This window comes from Polypterus senegalus, chromosome 5, assembly GCF_016835505.1.
Source record: "Polypterus senegalus isolate Bchr_013 chromosome 5, ASM1683550v1, whole genome shotgun sequence".
NCBI classification, from domain to species: domain Eukaryota; kingdom Metazoa; phylum Chordata; class Cladistia; order Polypteriformes; family Polypteridae; genus Polypterus; species Polypterus senegalus.
This window is the reverse complement of record NC_053158.1, coordinates 109823392-109842911: the sequence shown is the minus strand read 5'-3', so window position 1 is coordinate 109842911 and position 19520 is coordinate 109823392. Positions and strand designations below refer to the sequence as shown.

Below are 19520 nucleotides of genomic sequence, written 5' to 3'. Positions count from 1 at the left end.
CTGCACTAGTTGCAGTTGATTTATGTCTTTTTGGGTAGTCCTGAGAGGAGTGCGTTACAGTAATCTAGTCGACTGAAAACAAAAGCGTGAACTAATTTCTCAGCATCTTTCAGTGATACAAGTGGTCTAACTTTTGCTATATTTCTTAAGTTAAAAAATGCTGTCCTAGTGATCTTAATATGCGATTTAAAATTCAGGTCACAGTCAACAGTTACCCCTAAATTTTTTACCTCCGTATTGACTTTTAATCCTAATGCATCAACAACAACAACAACAACATTTATTTATATAGCACATTTTCATACAAACAGTAGCTCAAAGTGCTTTACATATTAAAGAATAGAAAAATGAAAGACATAATTATAAAAAAATAAATCAACATTAACATCGAGTAAGAGTAAGGTTCAATGGCCAGGGGACAGAAAAACAAAAACTCCAGACGGCTGGAGAAAAATAAAATCTGTAGGGATTCCAGACCATGATACCGCCCAGTCCCCTCTGGGCATTCTACCTAACATAAATGAAACAGTCCTCTTTGGATTTAGGGTTCTCACGGAAGGGCTTGATGATGATGATGGTCACGTAGACTTCTTCCTTTTAATCCGTCCATCATTGTTGGAGCATCATGAAGCTTTGAGTAGGTGGAGGTGGCGCAGGCCACCACCACAAAGAAACCGGAAAAAGAAACAGAAAAGAGAGTAGGGGTCAGTACCGATTTTAGAGCCACCATGAATAGTTGTTATGATGAATTGAACATACAGAGTATCAGGATTAAGTTAAATTACGATTAAAATGAAGTTATAAAAGGCCATGTTAAAGTAATGTGTTTTCAGCAGTGTTTTAAAGTGCTCTACTGTATCAGCCTGGCGAATTCCTATTGGCAGGCTATTCCAGATTTTAGGTGCATAACAGCAGAAGGCCGCCTCACCACTTCTTTTAAGTTTTGTTCTTGGAATTCTAAGGAGACACTCATTTGAGGATCTGAGGTTACGATTTGGAATATAAGGTGTCAGACATTCCGATATATAAGATGGGGCGAGATTATTTAAGGCTTTATAAACCATAAGCAGAATTTTAAAGTCAATTCTGAATGACACAGGTAACCAGTGTAGTGACATCAAAACTGGAGAATGTGTTCTGATTTTCTTTTCCTAGTTAGGATTCTAGCAGCTGCATTCTGCACTAGTTGCAAACGATTTATATCTTTTTGGGTAGTCCTGAGAGGAGTGCGTTACAGTAATCTAGTCGACTGAAAACAAACGCGTGAACTAATTTCTCAGCATCTTTCAGTGATAAAGAGGTCTAACTTTACTTATGTTTCTTAAGTGAAAAATGCTGTCCTAATGATCTGATTAATATGTGATTTAAAATTCAGATTACAGTCAACAATCACCCCTAAGCTTTTTACCTCCGTCTTGACTTTTAATCCTAATGTATCCAGTTTATTTCTAATAGCCTCATTGTATCCATTATTGCTGATCACTAAAATTTCAGTTTTCTCTTTATTTAACTTGAGAAAATTACTATTCATCCATTCTGAGATACTAGTCAGACATTGTGTTAGTGAATCAATAGAATCGGGTCATCAGGTGCTATTGATAAGTACAGCTGTGTGTCATCAGCATAGCTGTGGTAGCTCACGTTGTGCCCTGAGATAATCTGACCTAACGGAAGCATGTAGATTGAGAATAACAGCGGACCCAGGATAGAGCCTTGTGGAACACCATATTGGATATCATGTGTCTTCGAGTTGTAATTCCCACAACTAACAAAATATTTTCTCCCTGTCAGGTAGGATTCAAACCAATTTAAGACACTGCCAGAGAGGCCCACCCATTGACTAAGGCGATTTCTAAGAATGTTGTGATCAATGGTGTCAAATGCAGCACTCAGATCTAAGAGGATGAGAACAGATAAATGGCCTCTGTCTGCATTTACCCGCAAGTCATTTACTACTTTAACGAGTGCAGTTTCTGTGCTGTGATTTGTTCTAAAACCTGACTGAAATTTATCAAGAATAGCATGTTTATTTAGGTGGTCATTTAACTGCATAATGACTGCCTTCTCTAGAACTTTACTTAAGAAGGGCAGGTTAGAGATGGGTCTAAAATTTTCAAGAGCGAGGGTCAAGATTATGTTTCTTAAGTAGGGGTTTAACTACAGCAGTCTTAAGACAGTCTGGGAAGACCCCAGTATCTAGTGACGAATTTACTATGTCAAGAACATTATCAATTAGCACGCCTGATACTTCTTTGAAAAACCTTGTTGGTATCGGGTCAAGGACGAGGTGGAGGGTTTTAATTGAGATATTATTTTTGTAAATCAGGTAAATCTATCCTAGTGAAAGAGTTTAATTTGTTTATAACAGGATGTTGGGGTTTAGGGGATCCTTAGTGTTGGGGAGATATACTATGTTATTTCTAATATCATTAATTTTTGATTGAAGAATACAGCGACAGCCTCACAGGTTTCACTGGAAGCACTTAGGAGGCATTCCTTTGAGCTACCTGGGTTTAGTAGGCGATCAATTGTTGAAAATAAGACTCTAGGATTACTAGCATTGTTATTTATAATATTAGAGAAATAGCAGCGTCTCTCAAGACGGACAGTGTTATTGTATTCTGTTATTTTGACTTTTAATATTTCGTGGTGGATAGTAAGTTTACTCTTCCTCCATTGACGCTCAGCTCTACGGCATGTTCTCTTTAAATCAGACACTCTTTGGGTCTTCCATGGTATACCAATGCTAGAAGATTTTTTCACTGTCTTTTCAGGTGCAACTATGTCAACAGCAGCTCTCACTTTAGAATTAAATCTTTCCACCTTACTATTTACATTGTCCTCGCTATTATAGCTGGCACTATAAACGGACTGATTGCTTAAAATGTTTGTAAGTTTTAAAGCTGCTGCGAATCAAAGAAGCGTTTTTAACAATATGCTTCTCATGAGTGTTTTTATCATTATTTCTATATTAAAAGTAGAAGAAAATGGTCTGATAGACCAATATCAATGATCTGTTTTATATCAACTTTCAGTCCTTTAGTAATCACTAAGTCTAATGTATGACCTGCTTTATGTGTAGGCTGATTTATGAGTTGTCTCAAATCAAAAGAATCCAGGAGGTTCATAAATTCTTTTACTTTTAGATCACACTGATTATCTATATGAAAATTAAAGTCGCCAACTATTAGGAGTGTGTCATAATTAGTAATTAAAATTGACATTAAGTCAGAGAATTCCTCAAAAAACGACGCGTTATATTTAGGAGGTCTATACACGGATAGTATTAGAACTTGAGAATCTCCATGAATAACAACGGCGAGATACTCAAAGGACTTGAACTTACCAAAACTGACATCTTTACATTTTAATCGCTCGAGTAAATGTTAGCCAATCCGCCCCTTTTCCCTGGCGGTTTGAATGAGTAAAACTGTAATCCGGAGGCAGATTCGATTAAAACTGACGCGCATCTGAATTCAAGCCATGTTTCATTTAGTGCAATAAGATCTATTTTTTATCACTAATAAGATCGTTGATAAAAACGTTTTGTTAGTTAAAGCTCTGACATTTAATAGTGCCATATTTAATGTTTCGGAGGTGCAGAGATGAGTACTATGTGCGTTATTGTTATTTGGAATAGGAACTAAATTATTATTATTAGCGCCGCTCTGTGTATATTTTTGTTTAATCTGTGATCTGTTTTATAGTTTTAATACATTGTTCCTCTAAAATAGTGATTTTAATTAGATTATTGGAGTTTATGCCGTATTTCCTAGGTTTTCTACGTGCATTGAGATTGCTTATTACAGTATTAATGGTGTGAACTTTAACGGAAGACTCTATTAAACATTCATCATGTCCTGGCACAGCAGTATTATTTCGGAAGGGGTTAAGAGCAGAGATAGATAGTCAAGAAAAACGAATTACCTTCGATATGTTTTCGGAGAGGACCCGGGCGCCGAAACTGTTCGGATGCAGGCCATCACGCTTGAAGAGACGCGCCTTTCCAAGAAGAGATTCCAATTGTTGATGAAGCCGACATCCTTCTTCTTGCAGAAACCCTGTAGCCAGTTGTTCAACCCTAGCAGACGACTGTAGTACTCGTTGGATCGTCTGACGAGAGGTAGTGGACCCGAAACGAAGATCTTTGCCGATGGGGTCCTCTCCTTCGTGTCTCTAATCAGAGCTGCGAAGTCAGCCTTCAGGATTTCTGATTGTCGGTGCCTTATATCGTTTACGCCGGCATGCAAGACGATTGATCCAACTGCCCTCTCCTTGTGTTTCTCGTAGACTGCTGGTTATTTCTAATAACCTCATTATATCCATTATTGCCAATCACTAAAATTTCAGTTTTTTCTTTATTTAGCTTGAGAATATTACTACTCATCCACTCAGAAACACAAGTAAGACATTGTGTTAGTGAAACAACAGAGTCGGGGTCATCAGGTGCTATTGATAAATACAGTTGTGTGTTATCAGCATAGCTGTGGTAGTTCACGTTATGCCCCGAGATAATGTGACCTAACGGAAGCATGTAGATCAAAAAGAGCAGCGGACCCAGGATAGAGCCTTATGGAACACCATATAGAATATCATGTGCCTTTGAAGTATAATTACCACAACTAACAAAGAATTTTCTACCTGCCAGGTAGGATTCAAAATATTTTAAGACACTGCCAGAGAGGCCCACCCACTGACTAAGGCGATTTCTAAGAATATTGTGATCAATGGTATCAAATGCGGCACTCAGATCTAAGAGGATGAGAACAGATAAATGGCCTCTGTCTGCATTTACCCGCAAGTCATTTACTACTTTAATGAGTGCAGTTTCTGTACTGTGATTTGTTCTGGAATCCGACTGAAACTTATCAAGAATAGCATGTTAATTGAGGTGGTCATTTAGCTGCATAATGACTGCCTTCTCTAGAATTTTACTTAGGAAAGGCAGGTTAGAAATATGTCTAAAATTTTCAAAAGCAGAGGAGTCGAGATTATTTTTCTTGAGTAGGGGTTTAACTACAGCAGTCTTAAGATAGTCTTGAAAGACCCCTGTATATAATGACGATTTTACTATGTCAAGAATACTATCAATTAGCACACCCAATACTTCTTTGAAAAAACCTGTTGGTATTGGGTCAAGGATGTAGGTGGAGGGTCTCAGTTGAGAAATTATTTTATATAAATCAGGTAAATCTATCGTGGTGATAGAATTTAATTTGTTTATAATGGAATACTGGGGCTTAAGAGGATGCGCTGTGTTGGGGAGATATATTATTTCTAATATCATAAATTTTTTTATTGAAAAATACAGCAATAGCCTCACAAGTTTCACTGCAAGTATTCTGGAGGCATTCCATTGAGTGACCTGGGTTTAGCAGACGATCCATTGTAGAGAATAAGACTCTGGGATTACTAGCATTGTTATTTATAATTCTAGAGAAATAGCAGCGCCTCTCAAGACGGACTGTGTTATTGTATTCTGTTATTTTAACCTTCAATATCTCATAGTGGATAGTTAGTTTAGTTTTTCTCCATTTACGCTCAGCTCTTTGGCATGTTCTCTGTAAATCGGACACTCTTTGGGTCTTCCATGGTATAACAATGCTAGAAGATTTTTTAACTGTCTTTTCAGGTGCGACTATGTCAGCAACAGCTCTCACCTTAGTATTACATTTTTCCACCTTACTATGTACATTATCCATGCTATTGTAGTTAGCACTACAAACTGACTAGTTGCTTAGAATGTTTGTAAATTTTGAAGCTGCTGATGAATCAAAGAAGCGTTTTTTAATAATATGCTTCTCGTGAATGTTTTCTATTATTATTTCTATATTAAATAGTAAAAGAAAATGGTCTGATAGACCAATATCAATGATCTACTTCACATCCACTTTCAGTTCTTTAATAATTACTAAGTCTAATGTATGACCTGCTTTATGTATAGGCTGATTAATGAGCTGTCTCAAATCAAAAGAGTCCAGAAGGTTCATAAATTCTTTTACTTTTGAGTCACACTATTTGTCAGTATGAAAGTTAAAGTCGCCAACTATTAGAAGCAAGTCATAGTTTGTAATTAAAATTGACACCAATTCTGAGAATTCCTCAAAGAAAGACGCATTGTATTTAGGAGGTCTGTACACTGTGACACTAGGGGTCGCTGTTGCTCCTCCAGACACGATTTAAATTTTATATATATTGTGCACAAAGCACGTCCACCTCCACAATACTTATTAATCAATACAATAATTACAATAAATCAATCCTCCTCTCCACCCAGCAGCTCCATCACACTTCCTCCCAACTCCCGCTCAGTTTGCTGGGTTTCCCACAGTCTTTTAAATAGTCCTTGACCTGGAAGGGCTCCTTTCCTCCAGTCCATGTGTTTCACTAGCACTTCTGGGTCGGTTGAAGATTCATATTTTTCTTCAGCCCGGAAGTACTTCTGTTCTTCTGTCCCCGTGACTTGGGAGTACTTCCGGGCTATATGGAAAATAGAAATCCTGGTGTCTCCCTGCCGCGTCCACCCATGGCACCCAGCAGGACTGTGAAGTCGCACTTCATCTCCCATGATGCCTTGCGGAAATCCGGGGCACCTCCATGCTTCAGGGAGGACTCCATCTAGCGGCCTGGATGTATTGGCCGGGATAAACTGCTGGCCATCTCTCACAACACGGATAATACTAGAAAACTGAGAAACTCCATGAATAGCAACGGCAAGATACTCAAAGGACTTAAATCTACCAAAACGGACATCTTTACACTTTAACCGGCTCGAGTAAATGTTTGCTAAACCTCCACCTCTCTTTCCTTGGTGATCTGCATGAGTAAAGCTATAATTCAGAAGCACAGATTCGATTAAAACAGCTGTGCCATCAGAGCTAAGCCACATTTCACTTAGTGCAATAAAATAAAATTTCCTATAACTAATAAGATCATTGATGGAAAACATCTTGGTGGTTAATGCTCTAACATTTAATAAAGTCATATTTAATGTTTTGGAAGTGCAGAGCTGAATTTTATGTGCGTTATGGGTATTTGAGATCGAAATTAAGTTATTTTTATTAGCGCCGCTCTGTGCTAATTTTTTTTTAATCTATAATCTGTTTTTATAGATTTAATACATTGTTCATCTAAAGGTGTAATTGTAATTAAATTATTCATATTTATGCCGCACTGCCTAGATTTTTTACATGCATTGAGGTTAGTTATTAGAGTAGCAATGCAGTGCACTTTTGCGGAAGACTTTGTTAAAGAATTATAATGTCCTAACAAAGCATTATGGAAAGGGTTAGGAGTAAAAATAGCGAGTCAAGAAAGACTAATTACCTTAGCAATGTTTTTGGAGAGGACCCGGCCACCGAATCTATTTGGATGCAGACCATCCCGCTTGAAGAAATGCAGCCTCTTCCTGAAGAGGTCCCGTTTGTCTATGAACCCAATGTATTGATTCTTGCAGAAGCCTTTCAGCCAGGTATTTTATCCCAGCAGACGACTGTAATACTCATTTGATCTTCTAATGAGAGGTAAGGGACCCGAGATAAAGATTCTTGCAGATGGGGTCCTCTCCTTCCTGGCTTTGATTAGTGCTGCAAAGTACGCCTTGAGAATCTCCAACTGTCGGTGTCTCACGTCATTTACCCTGGCGTGTAATGGATCCCACTGTCCTGTTCTTGTGCTTCTCAAAGACGTTCGGTGCACGTCTCATAACATCTCGGACATGAGCACCGGGAAAGCAAGAAACAAACAATTTCTGATTAGGGCATGCAATGTTTAGATTTCTTACGATTGAATCACCAATGACAAATACATCACCCGGGGTTGAAGGCAAACTGGGGGCGCGGATGGGGTCGAATCGGTTCTGGGTGGATATGCTTGCCTGTGCCAATGAAGGTGTTCTGGCCTTAAACCCCCGCCTGCATAGCTGAAACAAGCCGAGGTCTTCATCGTTGGCGTCGTCGCTCTGACGATGAGGCGCGGGGGTGAAGCTCACTTGGCCTTGGAGGTGAGCGGCACAACATGGAGTCGATGTTGCTGAAAATTCGATGTGTTGTGTTAATTTCAGATGGCCGGGATGAGTTTTCCAGCAGCCGAGCCTTCAAATCCCTCAGGTACCTCCGTCTGGACAGGAGCTTCTGGATCTAGTTGTCAAGAGCCTGGAGTTCTTCGACGACATGGTTCATCTCACTGTCGGCCATTGTCTGCTTCTGCTTCCGCTTCGTGCCCTAGGAAAGAATCAGAGAGAGAAATTAGCCTGTGTTGGCCACTTCATGTCTCTGCCTCTTGCAGTGTGAAGAGGCGAGCTAAATGCACGCTAAGCAGATGTGGTTGCTCCTCCGAAACCCCTTCTTAAACGGAGATGCAATGGGAAACAAATACATTTTTCTTACCTCCTTTATGCTCAGTCAGCTGGCTTGCTGCTGCTGCTTGTGCCGTGCTGCGTGATCTGCATGTCACGCAGCGCTTTGAACATTTAAAAGCCTCTACAGCAGCTGTCCTTTTGTCTCACTGCCTTGTCTCGTGGGACGTTAAGGTGTCTCATAGAAAATCACGTCTTGACCCAAGATTTTTTTTATAATAGAGTGATTTTAACAATACTTATTCTCCTAACAGAAGTGAGTCTATGCATAATGTGTGATTTATTGGGTATTTATTAACTTGTCTCATTTCTGACTTTTTTCTTTTACAGCAAAAGCGCAAGTTGAGGCTGTACATTTCCAACACATTCAACCCTGCAAAGCCAGACACAGATGACTCAGATGGCAGCATTGCATCTTGGGAACTCAGAGTTGAAGGAAAACTGCTGGATGATGTAAATATTCTCTCTGTTAGTCAAATAACAATGTCTAGTAGAGCAACAGAAATCTATTTTGTATAACTTGCACACTGGGGTTGTCTTTTCAGCCAATACTCTTTCCATAATTACAAAATGCAAAAAGACAAAAATGGGAAAGCAAAGGAATACTGCAACATAGTTACCATGGGCTAGTGTTGAAACCTGTTAGGTTTTACATAAATAGAGACACATACACACGTCATATTATATAGCATCTTCTCATGGAAGTATAGACACAAAAAGGCCACATCCTAGAAGTATATTTTTATGGGCTTTAGTAAGAGAAGGAGAGAGTGGGCATCACCTCAGGTTGAAGATTGCAGTTGTCCTTCACATGCTAAAGATTAGGCAAACCAGCTTTCTAGAACTAGGAAAAGTATATGCACAAGTTTCCCCAATATGTCATGCACATACTTTTAAAAGTTGTCAGGGTTTGCTCTTCAGCATATGACTCTTTAGTTTATTTCATAATACCACTGCCTTTCTGTGAACAAATATTTAATGGCTTCAGTCTTAAATGTACTTCCCCTTTATTTCCTCTGGTGTCCTTGAAATTGTGAAAATAGACCAAAACATTTGTTACACAAATTAAATTAGAAGTAAAATTTTGTATTAGCAGAATACAAATAATATGACTCCAATACAAATATTTGCAAAGAATTGTACATTTTTAATATAAAGTAAATACAGTATGAGGTAGATTTTCTTGAATCCCTTATATTAAAAACAGAAGCTTTTTAGTACTTCCAAAGTAAAACACTACTCACATTGTCAAATACCCAAAGAAGAATGGGTAACGTGTAATACAAAGTACTGTTAATTTTAGAATTAAATTATTTGTGGAAAACAACAAAAATGTGTTATGGGTGAAGTAGAATTTCCAAAACAATAAATGCTTTATTCTTAAATTTTTTTAATTGCCATAGAGATATTGAGAAAACTTACAAAAGCAGGAAAAACCATATTTTCTTCTATTTATTCTATTGTACTATCTTGGAATTTGTGAGACTTACCAGGTATGTTTACTAGGTTCATCTACTTCCACACTTAAAGATTAACACACCGATACACACTTGTACACACAGCAATCCTATCCAGACAAAGTCTCGGGTGATACCAATCACCAATCGCCCTGTAATATTCCACATAGGACCCCCCATCACATAAGTATGTATAAGATGCCTGTCAGTCTTAGGACTCACTGCAACTTTGGTTATAAAGCCATTTTCTAACTAACCGTACTTGTTCTAAATATCAAGGACTGACCACTCAGCTTTGATAACCCTGTTGGCAAGAAAGTGGCAATCTTTGCACGTTAGGTGCTGTAATATTAACTTTAATCACCTGAGAGATAAAGGAGGTGTTTAGGAGAGATGGCAGTGGTGTTTTTATCCAGATAGTTTAGTGTAATCTTGAAAGTGAGAGGATGCTTGAGGTGTGGAGAAGAAGTGTACTGGTATCAATATTTAAGAATACGTTGATGTGCAGAACCTTAGTAACTACAGAGGGATAAAACTGATCAGCCACAGCATGAAATTATGGGAAAGACTAGTATAAACTAGGCTAAGAAGGGATGATTAGTGAGCAGCAGTATGGTTTCATGCCAGCAAAGAGCACCACATATCTGATGTTTGCTGTGAAGGGGTTGATGGAGAAGTGATAGTGGTGAGGTCTGCAGTAGGAATGATGGATGCATCAGGGATCAGCCCTGAGCCCTTTCTTATCTGCAATGTTAAAAGGACAGGTCGACAGACAAGATTAGACAGGAGTCTCCATGGACTATGTTGTTTGAGGGTGATATTATGATAAGTAACACGAGTAATGAACAGGATGAGGAGACCCTGGGGAGATGGAGATATGTTCTAGAGAGGAAAAGAATGAAGGTCAGTAGAATCGAGATAGAACACTTGTGAATGAGAGGGAAGTCAGAGGACTGGTGAGGATCCAGGGAGTTGGCGAAGTTGAATGAGTTTAAATATTTTGGATCAACAGGGCAGAGTAACGGGGATTGTGGAAGAAAGGTGAAGAAGAGCATGCAGGCAGGGTGGAGTGGGTGGAGAAGAATGTCAGGAAGAAATAAAATTAAATAAAAAGTTAGCAGTGTCAGGAGTGGATGTTGTCTTGGAGGGCTTGTAATTTAGCAATTTGTGTTAATCATTGGTTACATTTTCTGACATCCAAATCAGATGGTCTCACGTCTCGATTTCTGACATCGCTTCTTATGACATTCCACTTTCTTTACCTGTTTTTTTTTTTTTTTATGGTCCCTCAGATATACATGCATGGGGTTTCAGCTGATTGGCTGGCTGTCCTTATGATGGATGACTCTGCTGAATGTTTTTGATCTTCTTAAAGCTTTTCTTTCCCAAGCCAAGATAGAAACTAATTGAAACAGCTTTTGATCCCCACCTATTTTTCATTCTTGGGTTAGAAATCATTTCAATATGAATTCTAAATTCAGTTCATCCTGGTTCATTTAAGCAAAAATTAAAACTTAATATAAACAGGTTTAAAACATGTTAGCTTTTTCAACTCCAGAACAGTTGTAATGCTTAGTACAATGTGTTCTTTAGTTTCTGATACTGCAAGTAAGTAAAATTCAGCAACCAAAAAAAAAAAAAACGAAACTACGGATATTTAGGACTGTTTCTTTCAAATAATTCTGCGTATACCATTCAGTACAGGAATTCCATACATATATCAAGTTAACTTGAACACACTCATTTTAAGAAAAGAAAAACACAATTTATTGATAAACACAAGGATCATTGAAATATTATAACTGTGTGTATGTTTATATATATCATAATCAGTTACTGATAACACTGATCTTAATTAATTAGCTGGTATTTTTTTCTCTTCTCTTATTCTACATTAAGAAAGTGCAGCAGCATGATTTCAAAATGTATAAGACATTTAAATATATTTCTATTTTTGCTATAGATGTATATGCTTAACTCACTTTTGTTGATTTCATTATATTTTGCCCTTTCTCTGTGCAGTGTTCCCCCTTCGGTGTATCTCATTAATGACAATTAAAAACAAGCAGAGCAGACACCCAGGCAAACAACACTGTGTCATGAAAGGCTGCATCTACTTTAGCTTTAGACCCACTAATTAGAAAATAATGGATTAATTAAACAATTAGAACACACAGGAAAAATAGAATGCAAATCAAGTTGAAAATATTGATAAAAAGAAAAAAAGCCTTATTCCCATATAACTGCTTAGTACATTTTAATATTTTTTTTTCACCAAACTTATTTTTCTGATTTCTATATTGTTTCCAAAACACAGAATCTGGGAAATAACAGTTCACTTAATTAGCCCAGGAGTCCAATTAAAAACAGAAGCTGGTTGTAACAAAAACCTGCAGCTGCAGTGGGTCCCCAGGACCAAGTTTGTGAACCCTTGATTTAGATTTTTAATTTATCTTTGCTCAGATAAATATTTTTACGGTAGCAAGTCTTTAAAGATGATGTCCAGTATTAGGTGTTGCTTTGTAACTGCATTGGCTGAAGAGAAGGATTCTTTAGGCTTTGGAGTGCATTCGTCCTTTTATTGCATGATTTTTTTGTCTGTGGTGTGCATTGCTTTTCCCAGTTAGGCTCCTTGCTGCATTGTATTTTGCTTCATAGGGAAACACATGTTTCAAACCTCTCGTGATTAGATTAAAGTCACTTCTTGTTACAAAATCAGGGTCTTCTCATAGTAAAGTTATTATGTCCATGTCCATCCCAGTTGTCATTCCTTGAATTATAGGTCTTTGCTCTTGCTTGAGTCCATTTTGTGCCTCCTGGCCTGAAAGAGTCCACAGAAGAGCCTCTAGAAAGATGTCAATTCAACTTTGATTTACACATTTGTTATCAGAAGAAGATCCTGGTACAAGCTGGGATTCAGTTACTTATTTTGGAATGTAAGTGAGGGAAGATGCATCTGGGTGTTTGATAAATCTGTACAGGCCAGCTATTTTACTAATGCCTAGTGGAATGGGCAATGCCCACCTTTCTCCTACAGTACTGTGGGAGATGTGCTTATTTATCTGTTTATTTATGTATGTGTACATGTAATTTTTTCTGTTTTGCTCATAGGTATTGTATTATATAATATTTCCTATTGACTTACACCATTTGTTATAGGTTTATAGTGTCATTATTGTCATGAGTACAGAGTGCAGTGAAATTCTTAGGGCTCCACAAGTCCTGATTTTTTGTGGTAGCACCCCATCTGGTGATAAATAAGGTTCCAACCTGCTTTCCGTTTTCATTACACATATAGTATATTTGTATATAAAGAGTATCAATAAATTAATAAATTAATATATATTTCTGTGGATTGTACATGTTATGGGTAGGTGTTTAATGCTGTTTGAGGTGTTTTCTTTATTTATTTGTTAGTTGTCATAGGAGTAAACAGCAGGTATAGCCGTTGCCTTATCTATCAAAAATATTAAAATTAGGCATTTTGGTACTGGTAGTATGAAATCCCAAATATAAGAGTAATCTGCTTTCACTGTGTAAAATGGATCATTTCTTTGGTTATGCATTATAATAGCAAACTTCCAAATGTACACAATTTTGTACAGCCTTGGCCACTTAGTTCAGTTTTACAGTGTTCAGTAATCATTTGAAATTTTTTTGGCATGCCATCCATTTTTGATTCCCATTTCTACATACTAAGCTTTAAAAATGTTTTCATTACTTCTGCCTTAATTATTTTTTCCTGTTATACAGATGGTCTTTCACTTTGCATTAGAAGCAAATGTGGCAGCCATATTAATTTAAATTACAATCTGTCATCTGTTACCCACTACCGTTCACTCAGTGGTATATTAAAGAAAGCCCTTCTGAAGATTTCATTGATTCACGCTCTAGGGTAGTCAGATTTTGTTTACTTCTAAATGTTTGGAAGCTTAATTTTTTTCTCACGTATTGACAAAAGCAGTTGTCCACAATGTTACTTATTATTAACATGAATATTTAATGGTTCTGTAAAATCAATGCCCTTTGGAATTTTTCACATTTTATTGTTATGCAACATTGAATACCAGTGAGTAAATTTGACTTTTTCACTCTGATCAACAGAAAAATACTCTTCAATAGCAAACTGAAAACAGATCTCTGCTAAGTGGTCTAAAATTATTACAAATACGAAACACAAAATTGATTGCATAAGTATTCATCCAGTAATTATGATGACACAATTACATTTTCATTGGTACAGCTACTTGGTTTTAGAAGTCACCTGATTAAATAGAAATCACCTGTCTGTAATCAATAATTAAGAAACGGAATAAGTTTGGCACAGCGGACATTTACCTAGAGCAAGCTGACCACAAAAGCTGAGGGAAAGTGTAAGAAGAAAACTAGTGAGGGAGGCCACCTAGAGACCTATGATAACTCTGAAGGAGTTAACCTACAGTGGCTGAGATTGGTGAGACTGTGCATACAACAATTGTTGCTTAGGTGATTCATGTGTGGCAAGAGAAAGCCATTGTTAAAAAAAAAAAAAACTCTTGGCTACAATTTGCCAGAAGGCACATGGGGGATTCTGAAGTCCACAGGAAGATGCTTGGTTTTTCCCGTCAGACTAAATAACATATTTGGCATGAGCCAAACACCACGCACTAAAGCAGACCATGCTGTGAACATGCTTCTTAGCTGATGCCTCTGAAATTCCTGTTTGGGTTGAAGGTAAAATTAGTACAAGGAAATAAGGAAGTAACCCCAAAGGAAGACAGGAATAGTTCAATCAATCACTCTTTATTCAGTCACAGATGAGTACATGGATTCATGCTTTGCAAAGCAGAAGAGCAAAGTTTTCCGGTTTCAGTTGGCTTTTAATATTAATTTTCCTCCCACCCCCTTACTTATGAAACAGCATCTAAGCATTTCATCAATTCGGCCAACTGTTTCTTTTTTGTGTACATGTCAAGAGGGGCCCCAAAGAAGGAAAAGTCATCTTTCCTGTGTCTAACAGACGCGTTCCTAAAAAGGAAGTTACCCAAGTTCAGCTTACTTCACCTTATCTTATGACAGACGCCTATATGAGTAAACTGCCGTTGTAATAAAACAGCTTTTAACCCTTAGTAGCTTGCAAGCAGTTATATTTTCTTTCACAGAAATCAGAAGGAAAACTTGATGTAGCATGCAAGAAATCTGTGTTTTGGAAGGAGATTTGTTTCCCAGCAAGACAATCACTTCAATGATAAAGCAAAAACTACACAGGAATGGCTTAAAACAACAATGTTAATGTCCTGGAGTGGAATAGTCACATTTCAGTACAACTGAGAATTTCTGGTTAGACTTGAAAAAGGTTGTTCACTCATGATCTTCATGTGATTTGACAGAGCTTGTGCAGTTTTGCAAAGAAAAATGGGTACAAATTGCAGTGTCCAGTTGTGCAAAGCTGATGGAGACATGTGCACACAGAGTTAAGGCTGTAATTGCTACTAAATGCTGACTTGAAGAGGGTGAATACTTACACTATCGATTATTTTGTATTTTACATTGGTAATTAAGTTAAATTACTTTTTTCTATTGACCAGATTCAAAAATGCCAAATTAATCCAGTGTGATTGTATATTGTACAACAATAAATTGTGAGAACTTCTATCTTCTAAGGTACTGAATACTTTTCAAAGGCACTGTATTATATATTATTGTCTTAAAACATAATAACATCTTTACATTTACATTAATGGATTTTCAAATGCCGTCTTCTATATTCTGTAATTTAAACCAATTATGTTAATGATTATAATACAATTTCTGCGCTATAGCAGTACTGTTTGCAGTTTTTTATTTTTATTTGTATGTACATTTTGACAGTATGCAGATGATAAAATGGTTTATTTCTGTATTTATTTTTGTTAGTTTACATATTGGTTCTTGCATTTGCACAAAATGATGATGTCATTGGAATGTGTGTAGATTGTGTCATCGTTTTATCCTGTACAGTACATTGTTACTATGTGTGTGTAAATACCTGATGTCACAAATGGTATTCTGTATATAATTATGTGACAAGTAGTACTTCATCTGAACTTACCTCTTTGATCTAAAGGCGATATTGGGCCTGTCAGGGATAAAACATTGGCTAAAATAATAAGAAATCTTTTTTAGTTTCATTTAGTTAGATTTTGATTACTACAGTTTTAACACTTGCAGATCATAAAGTAAAATAAACCTGGGTGATCCCACAAGTCTGTGTGATAGGGGTTCAGGAAGTGTTTAGAGAAGTTGATGGATAGATGCAAAAATTTCCACTGTTCTTAATCTTTCCTGGTTTTGTTTTCTTATTAGACTTCTTGATGGCAATAATTTGCCAGAAATATAATTTTACAAATAAATAATATAAAAGAGCCACCATTATGATGAAAAGGCAACTCATCATGTATTGTAGTAGAAGTGACTCATGTACAGTGTATGAATATTTCATACTCAAACGATGGTGTATTATTTTATTCCCATTTTAAATTAATGTTAACTTAGACTGTACATGTTCAAGATTTTACTCTTCAAAAAGTTATTTGTTCACTAAATTGCACCTTGGCTACAGAAGGTTTTGAAACATGATAGCATGACAGAAAAAATTATTGTGAATTTTTAGATTCAAGCGTGACTGTCTTCTAAAATTTATAGAGGATAAATCAATTCATTCATTCATGTAAGTATGAAAAAAGTGCATGAAACCTTATGACTTAACTGCTGGAACCTGCTTTAACAGCAGTAAAAACTTCTATAGTTTTATAGTTCTATAGTTGGTTGAAACTACATAAAACAATTGGACATCTGTAGTTTTTAAAAAGTATTTTAAAAGACTTACTGGATCATAAGAAACTTGAAACCTGATTTCTTAAAAACCACTGTTTACATGTGCAAATACACTTATGGAGGTCTCTACTTTGGCCAAATATTTCAACATCATTAAACTGCGCATAAAAAGAGTTGAAAGTCTTAAAAGTTAAACATCATCAATCTTTAAATAAGCATGAAACGTGTGGTAATTTTTTTGTGTTTTATAAATAAGAGTAGTCCTTCATGCTTTCTGAAGTAAATAATATCCATCCCCTTTTTACATAACTGACCTTAAGCCAGCGACACTTCACAGTATGAACACTGGCCATTGTGTCAGGCGGTCACATTGTTGCAGTATCTATAGCAAATAGTTGGATTAAACCTAAACTGACCCTTCATTTAAAGGTTTCTGTTATCAGATTGCACACAGCGCACTCTTTTCTGCTTGGCTGTTTAACTGAGTCCTGCAAAGGACCGGCATACTGGTATGTTTGGTTCTTGTCTTATATATAGTGCTGCTGGAATAATAATAATCCAGGCATTTTTACCTTTGTAAAATTATTATTGCATTACATTACTCATTACTTTAAAAAGTAATCAAACTACTAAAGGTGCATTATTTTTTCAGCTTTAACCTGCTGCTCTCAAGATTGGGCTGCTTGTCTTAGCACTTTATGTTCATCTCATCAAAATAAAAATAGTGCCTTCTGAAATATAGAGATGGATTGTTTCATCCAGGAGAATAAATAATAAGATTTCCTGAGCATTTGTTTTAGGAAATTTATCTTGTGGATGCTTCAACCTGTGGTAGTTGAAAGCCTGTGCAAAGCTTCAACAGACATGTGCAGACTACAAAGTCCTTAACAATAACCTGGTTAAGGGTTTACATGGCCAAATAACCAGGTTCCTAACACATAAATGTGCGATAATATGGCTTCCCTGAGACCAATAGGGCTATTCTATATCAAATAAACCAATTTTCCAGAAATCCCACAAACTTAAGTCTCAAAAAATATCAGGTGTACCCATGTTATCCAGAGGACACTCTGTAAACTCATTTTGATGTAAGATCAATATTTGCCAAGATGCCGCTAATGTGAGGAGAGAGGAGTGTCAAATTTGACATATCTCAAGAACTGTTACCTTTATAGATGTAGTATCTGGTATAGTCCAGATGACACCACTTGGTAAGAGCAGACCTTCAAAAATGGGGAAAAAAATTTTTGCACCTTTGGCTTTGCCTTGTTTAGGCTTTAGAAAGCATACTTATAACTGATATAGCCCGCTGAATTTTTTTTCAGGTTTAGATACTGCTTTTCAAAAGGTTATAAACAAACAAGTAACTGCATAAAGGGTTTGACCAGCAGACCTGTCAAATGTGAAAAAAATATTTTGGGTCTAATTTTCAGACCAGCTTAATACACTGTGAGAATATCCAGACATTTTTACAATTATTTTTCCTTTATCCTACATGGTCCCTTCTTTCCCAAAAATATGTCTTACTTTTTTATGTGAATCTTTCATTTTTGTTTTCCTTCTAAACATGAGTTAAATTCATTATTTGTCAGTAATGATAAACAAGTTCTTCATCACTAATTTGGGTATGGGATTAATGGAAAAAAATTAATTACCAAAGGCACGTTGAGCACATCACATGGACAACAGCTGCTTGATTTATCTATACTAATAAAAGACAAAGCCCTCACTGACTGACTCACTCACTCACTCACTGACTCATCACTCAATTTCCAACTTCCCGTGTAGGTAGAAGGCTGAAATTTGGCAGGCTCATTCCTAATAGCTTACTTACAAAAGTTGGGCAGGTTTCATTTTGAAATTTTACGCGTAATGGTCATAACTGGAAGCTATTTTTCTATATATACTGTAATGGAGTTGAGCTCGAAAGCCGTGGGGAGTTTCGTGTGACATCATCACGCCTCCCACGTAATCACGTGAACTGACTGTCAACGCAGTACGTAGAAAACCAGGAAGACCTCCAAAAAGCACTGAAGAAAACATGCATTATATAATTCAGAAGGCAGGAAACAATAAGAAGCGAGCGAGTGACATATACAACCATATTCATGAGTGCTGCTACTTCGGAAACAAAGCACGGTGTAAACCTAAAGTTTAAATTAAGTTCATAGACAGGCTGCCGCTGGCGTTTGTCATGCCCATGGGTAATGCAGGATACAAGTTTAATGAGAGGACGCAGGATATAAACGAGAGTTTTGATCACTTTGTAACTAAGTTAAAATTGCAGGTGAGGGGCTGTGCTTATGCAAATTCCGAGAGGCTGTGTTTGTGGGGGATTGACAGTTAAAGGCGGGTGGGGGAGTCACGTCATCATCTCCCCTCCCATTCACCTCATTTCGCTCTGAGCTGCGCTCCGCAGCTAACGCAGTGTTACGACTTTGTGGCGCTGCCACCAAATACTCACAGAAAAATCCACAAGTCCACGCTGTGTCTAGAGTTTCTCCACACTGAATCCTCCAGGCACTACTTACAAAAGGTTACATTGACAGTCGTGTTATTTTTCAAATGTTTCCATTTCTTAGCACAAGCACAGCTGAGAAGCTTCGATGCATGTGCTCCATAACGCGTTAAAAATCACGCATTTAATCACAAGCAAAGGGGAACTTCTGTCAATGCATGATTTCCTGGTACACTGATTACATTGATCAGCGCTTCCCGATTCATTTTAGCCTTGCACCCCCTTGGTTTGAGAAGAAGTATGAAAAAATATGAGGTTAACACAGAAAAACAGATCACCAATTGAAGCTTTATGAATAATCGATTCGCCATCAATAATTGTTTTGGTAAAGCCATACTCAGTGTAATCCTCCTTCCATTTTATAATTTTTCCGCCACTAGCCATGATTAAATGA

The 19520-nt window shown here is 37.0% G+C and overlaps 1 protein-coding gene across 2 annotated transcripts in view; it reads left to right on the top strand.

Moving 5' to 3' along the window:
- Positions 1-19520, top strand: part of smarcd3a (SWI/SNF related, matrix associated, actin dependent regulator of chromatin, subfamily d, member 3a) — a 496564-nt gene that overhangs the window by 404755 nt on the left and 72289 nt on the right. For both annotated transcript variants that reach the window (XM_039753231.1, XM_039753232.1), the window contains exon 5: positions 8687-8809. In XM_039753231.1, the coding sequence (XP_039609165.1) occupies positions 8687-8809 (123 nt within the window). The remainder of the gene's footprint in view (positions 1-8686; positions 8810-19520) is intronic.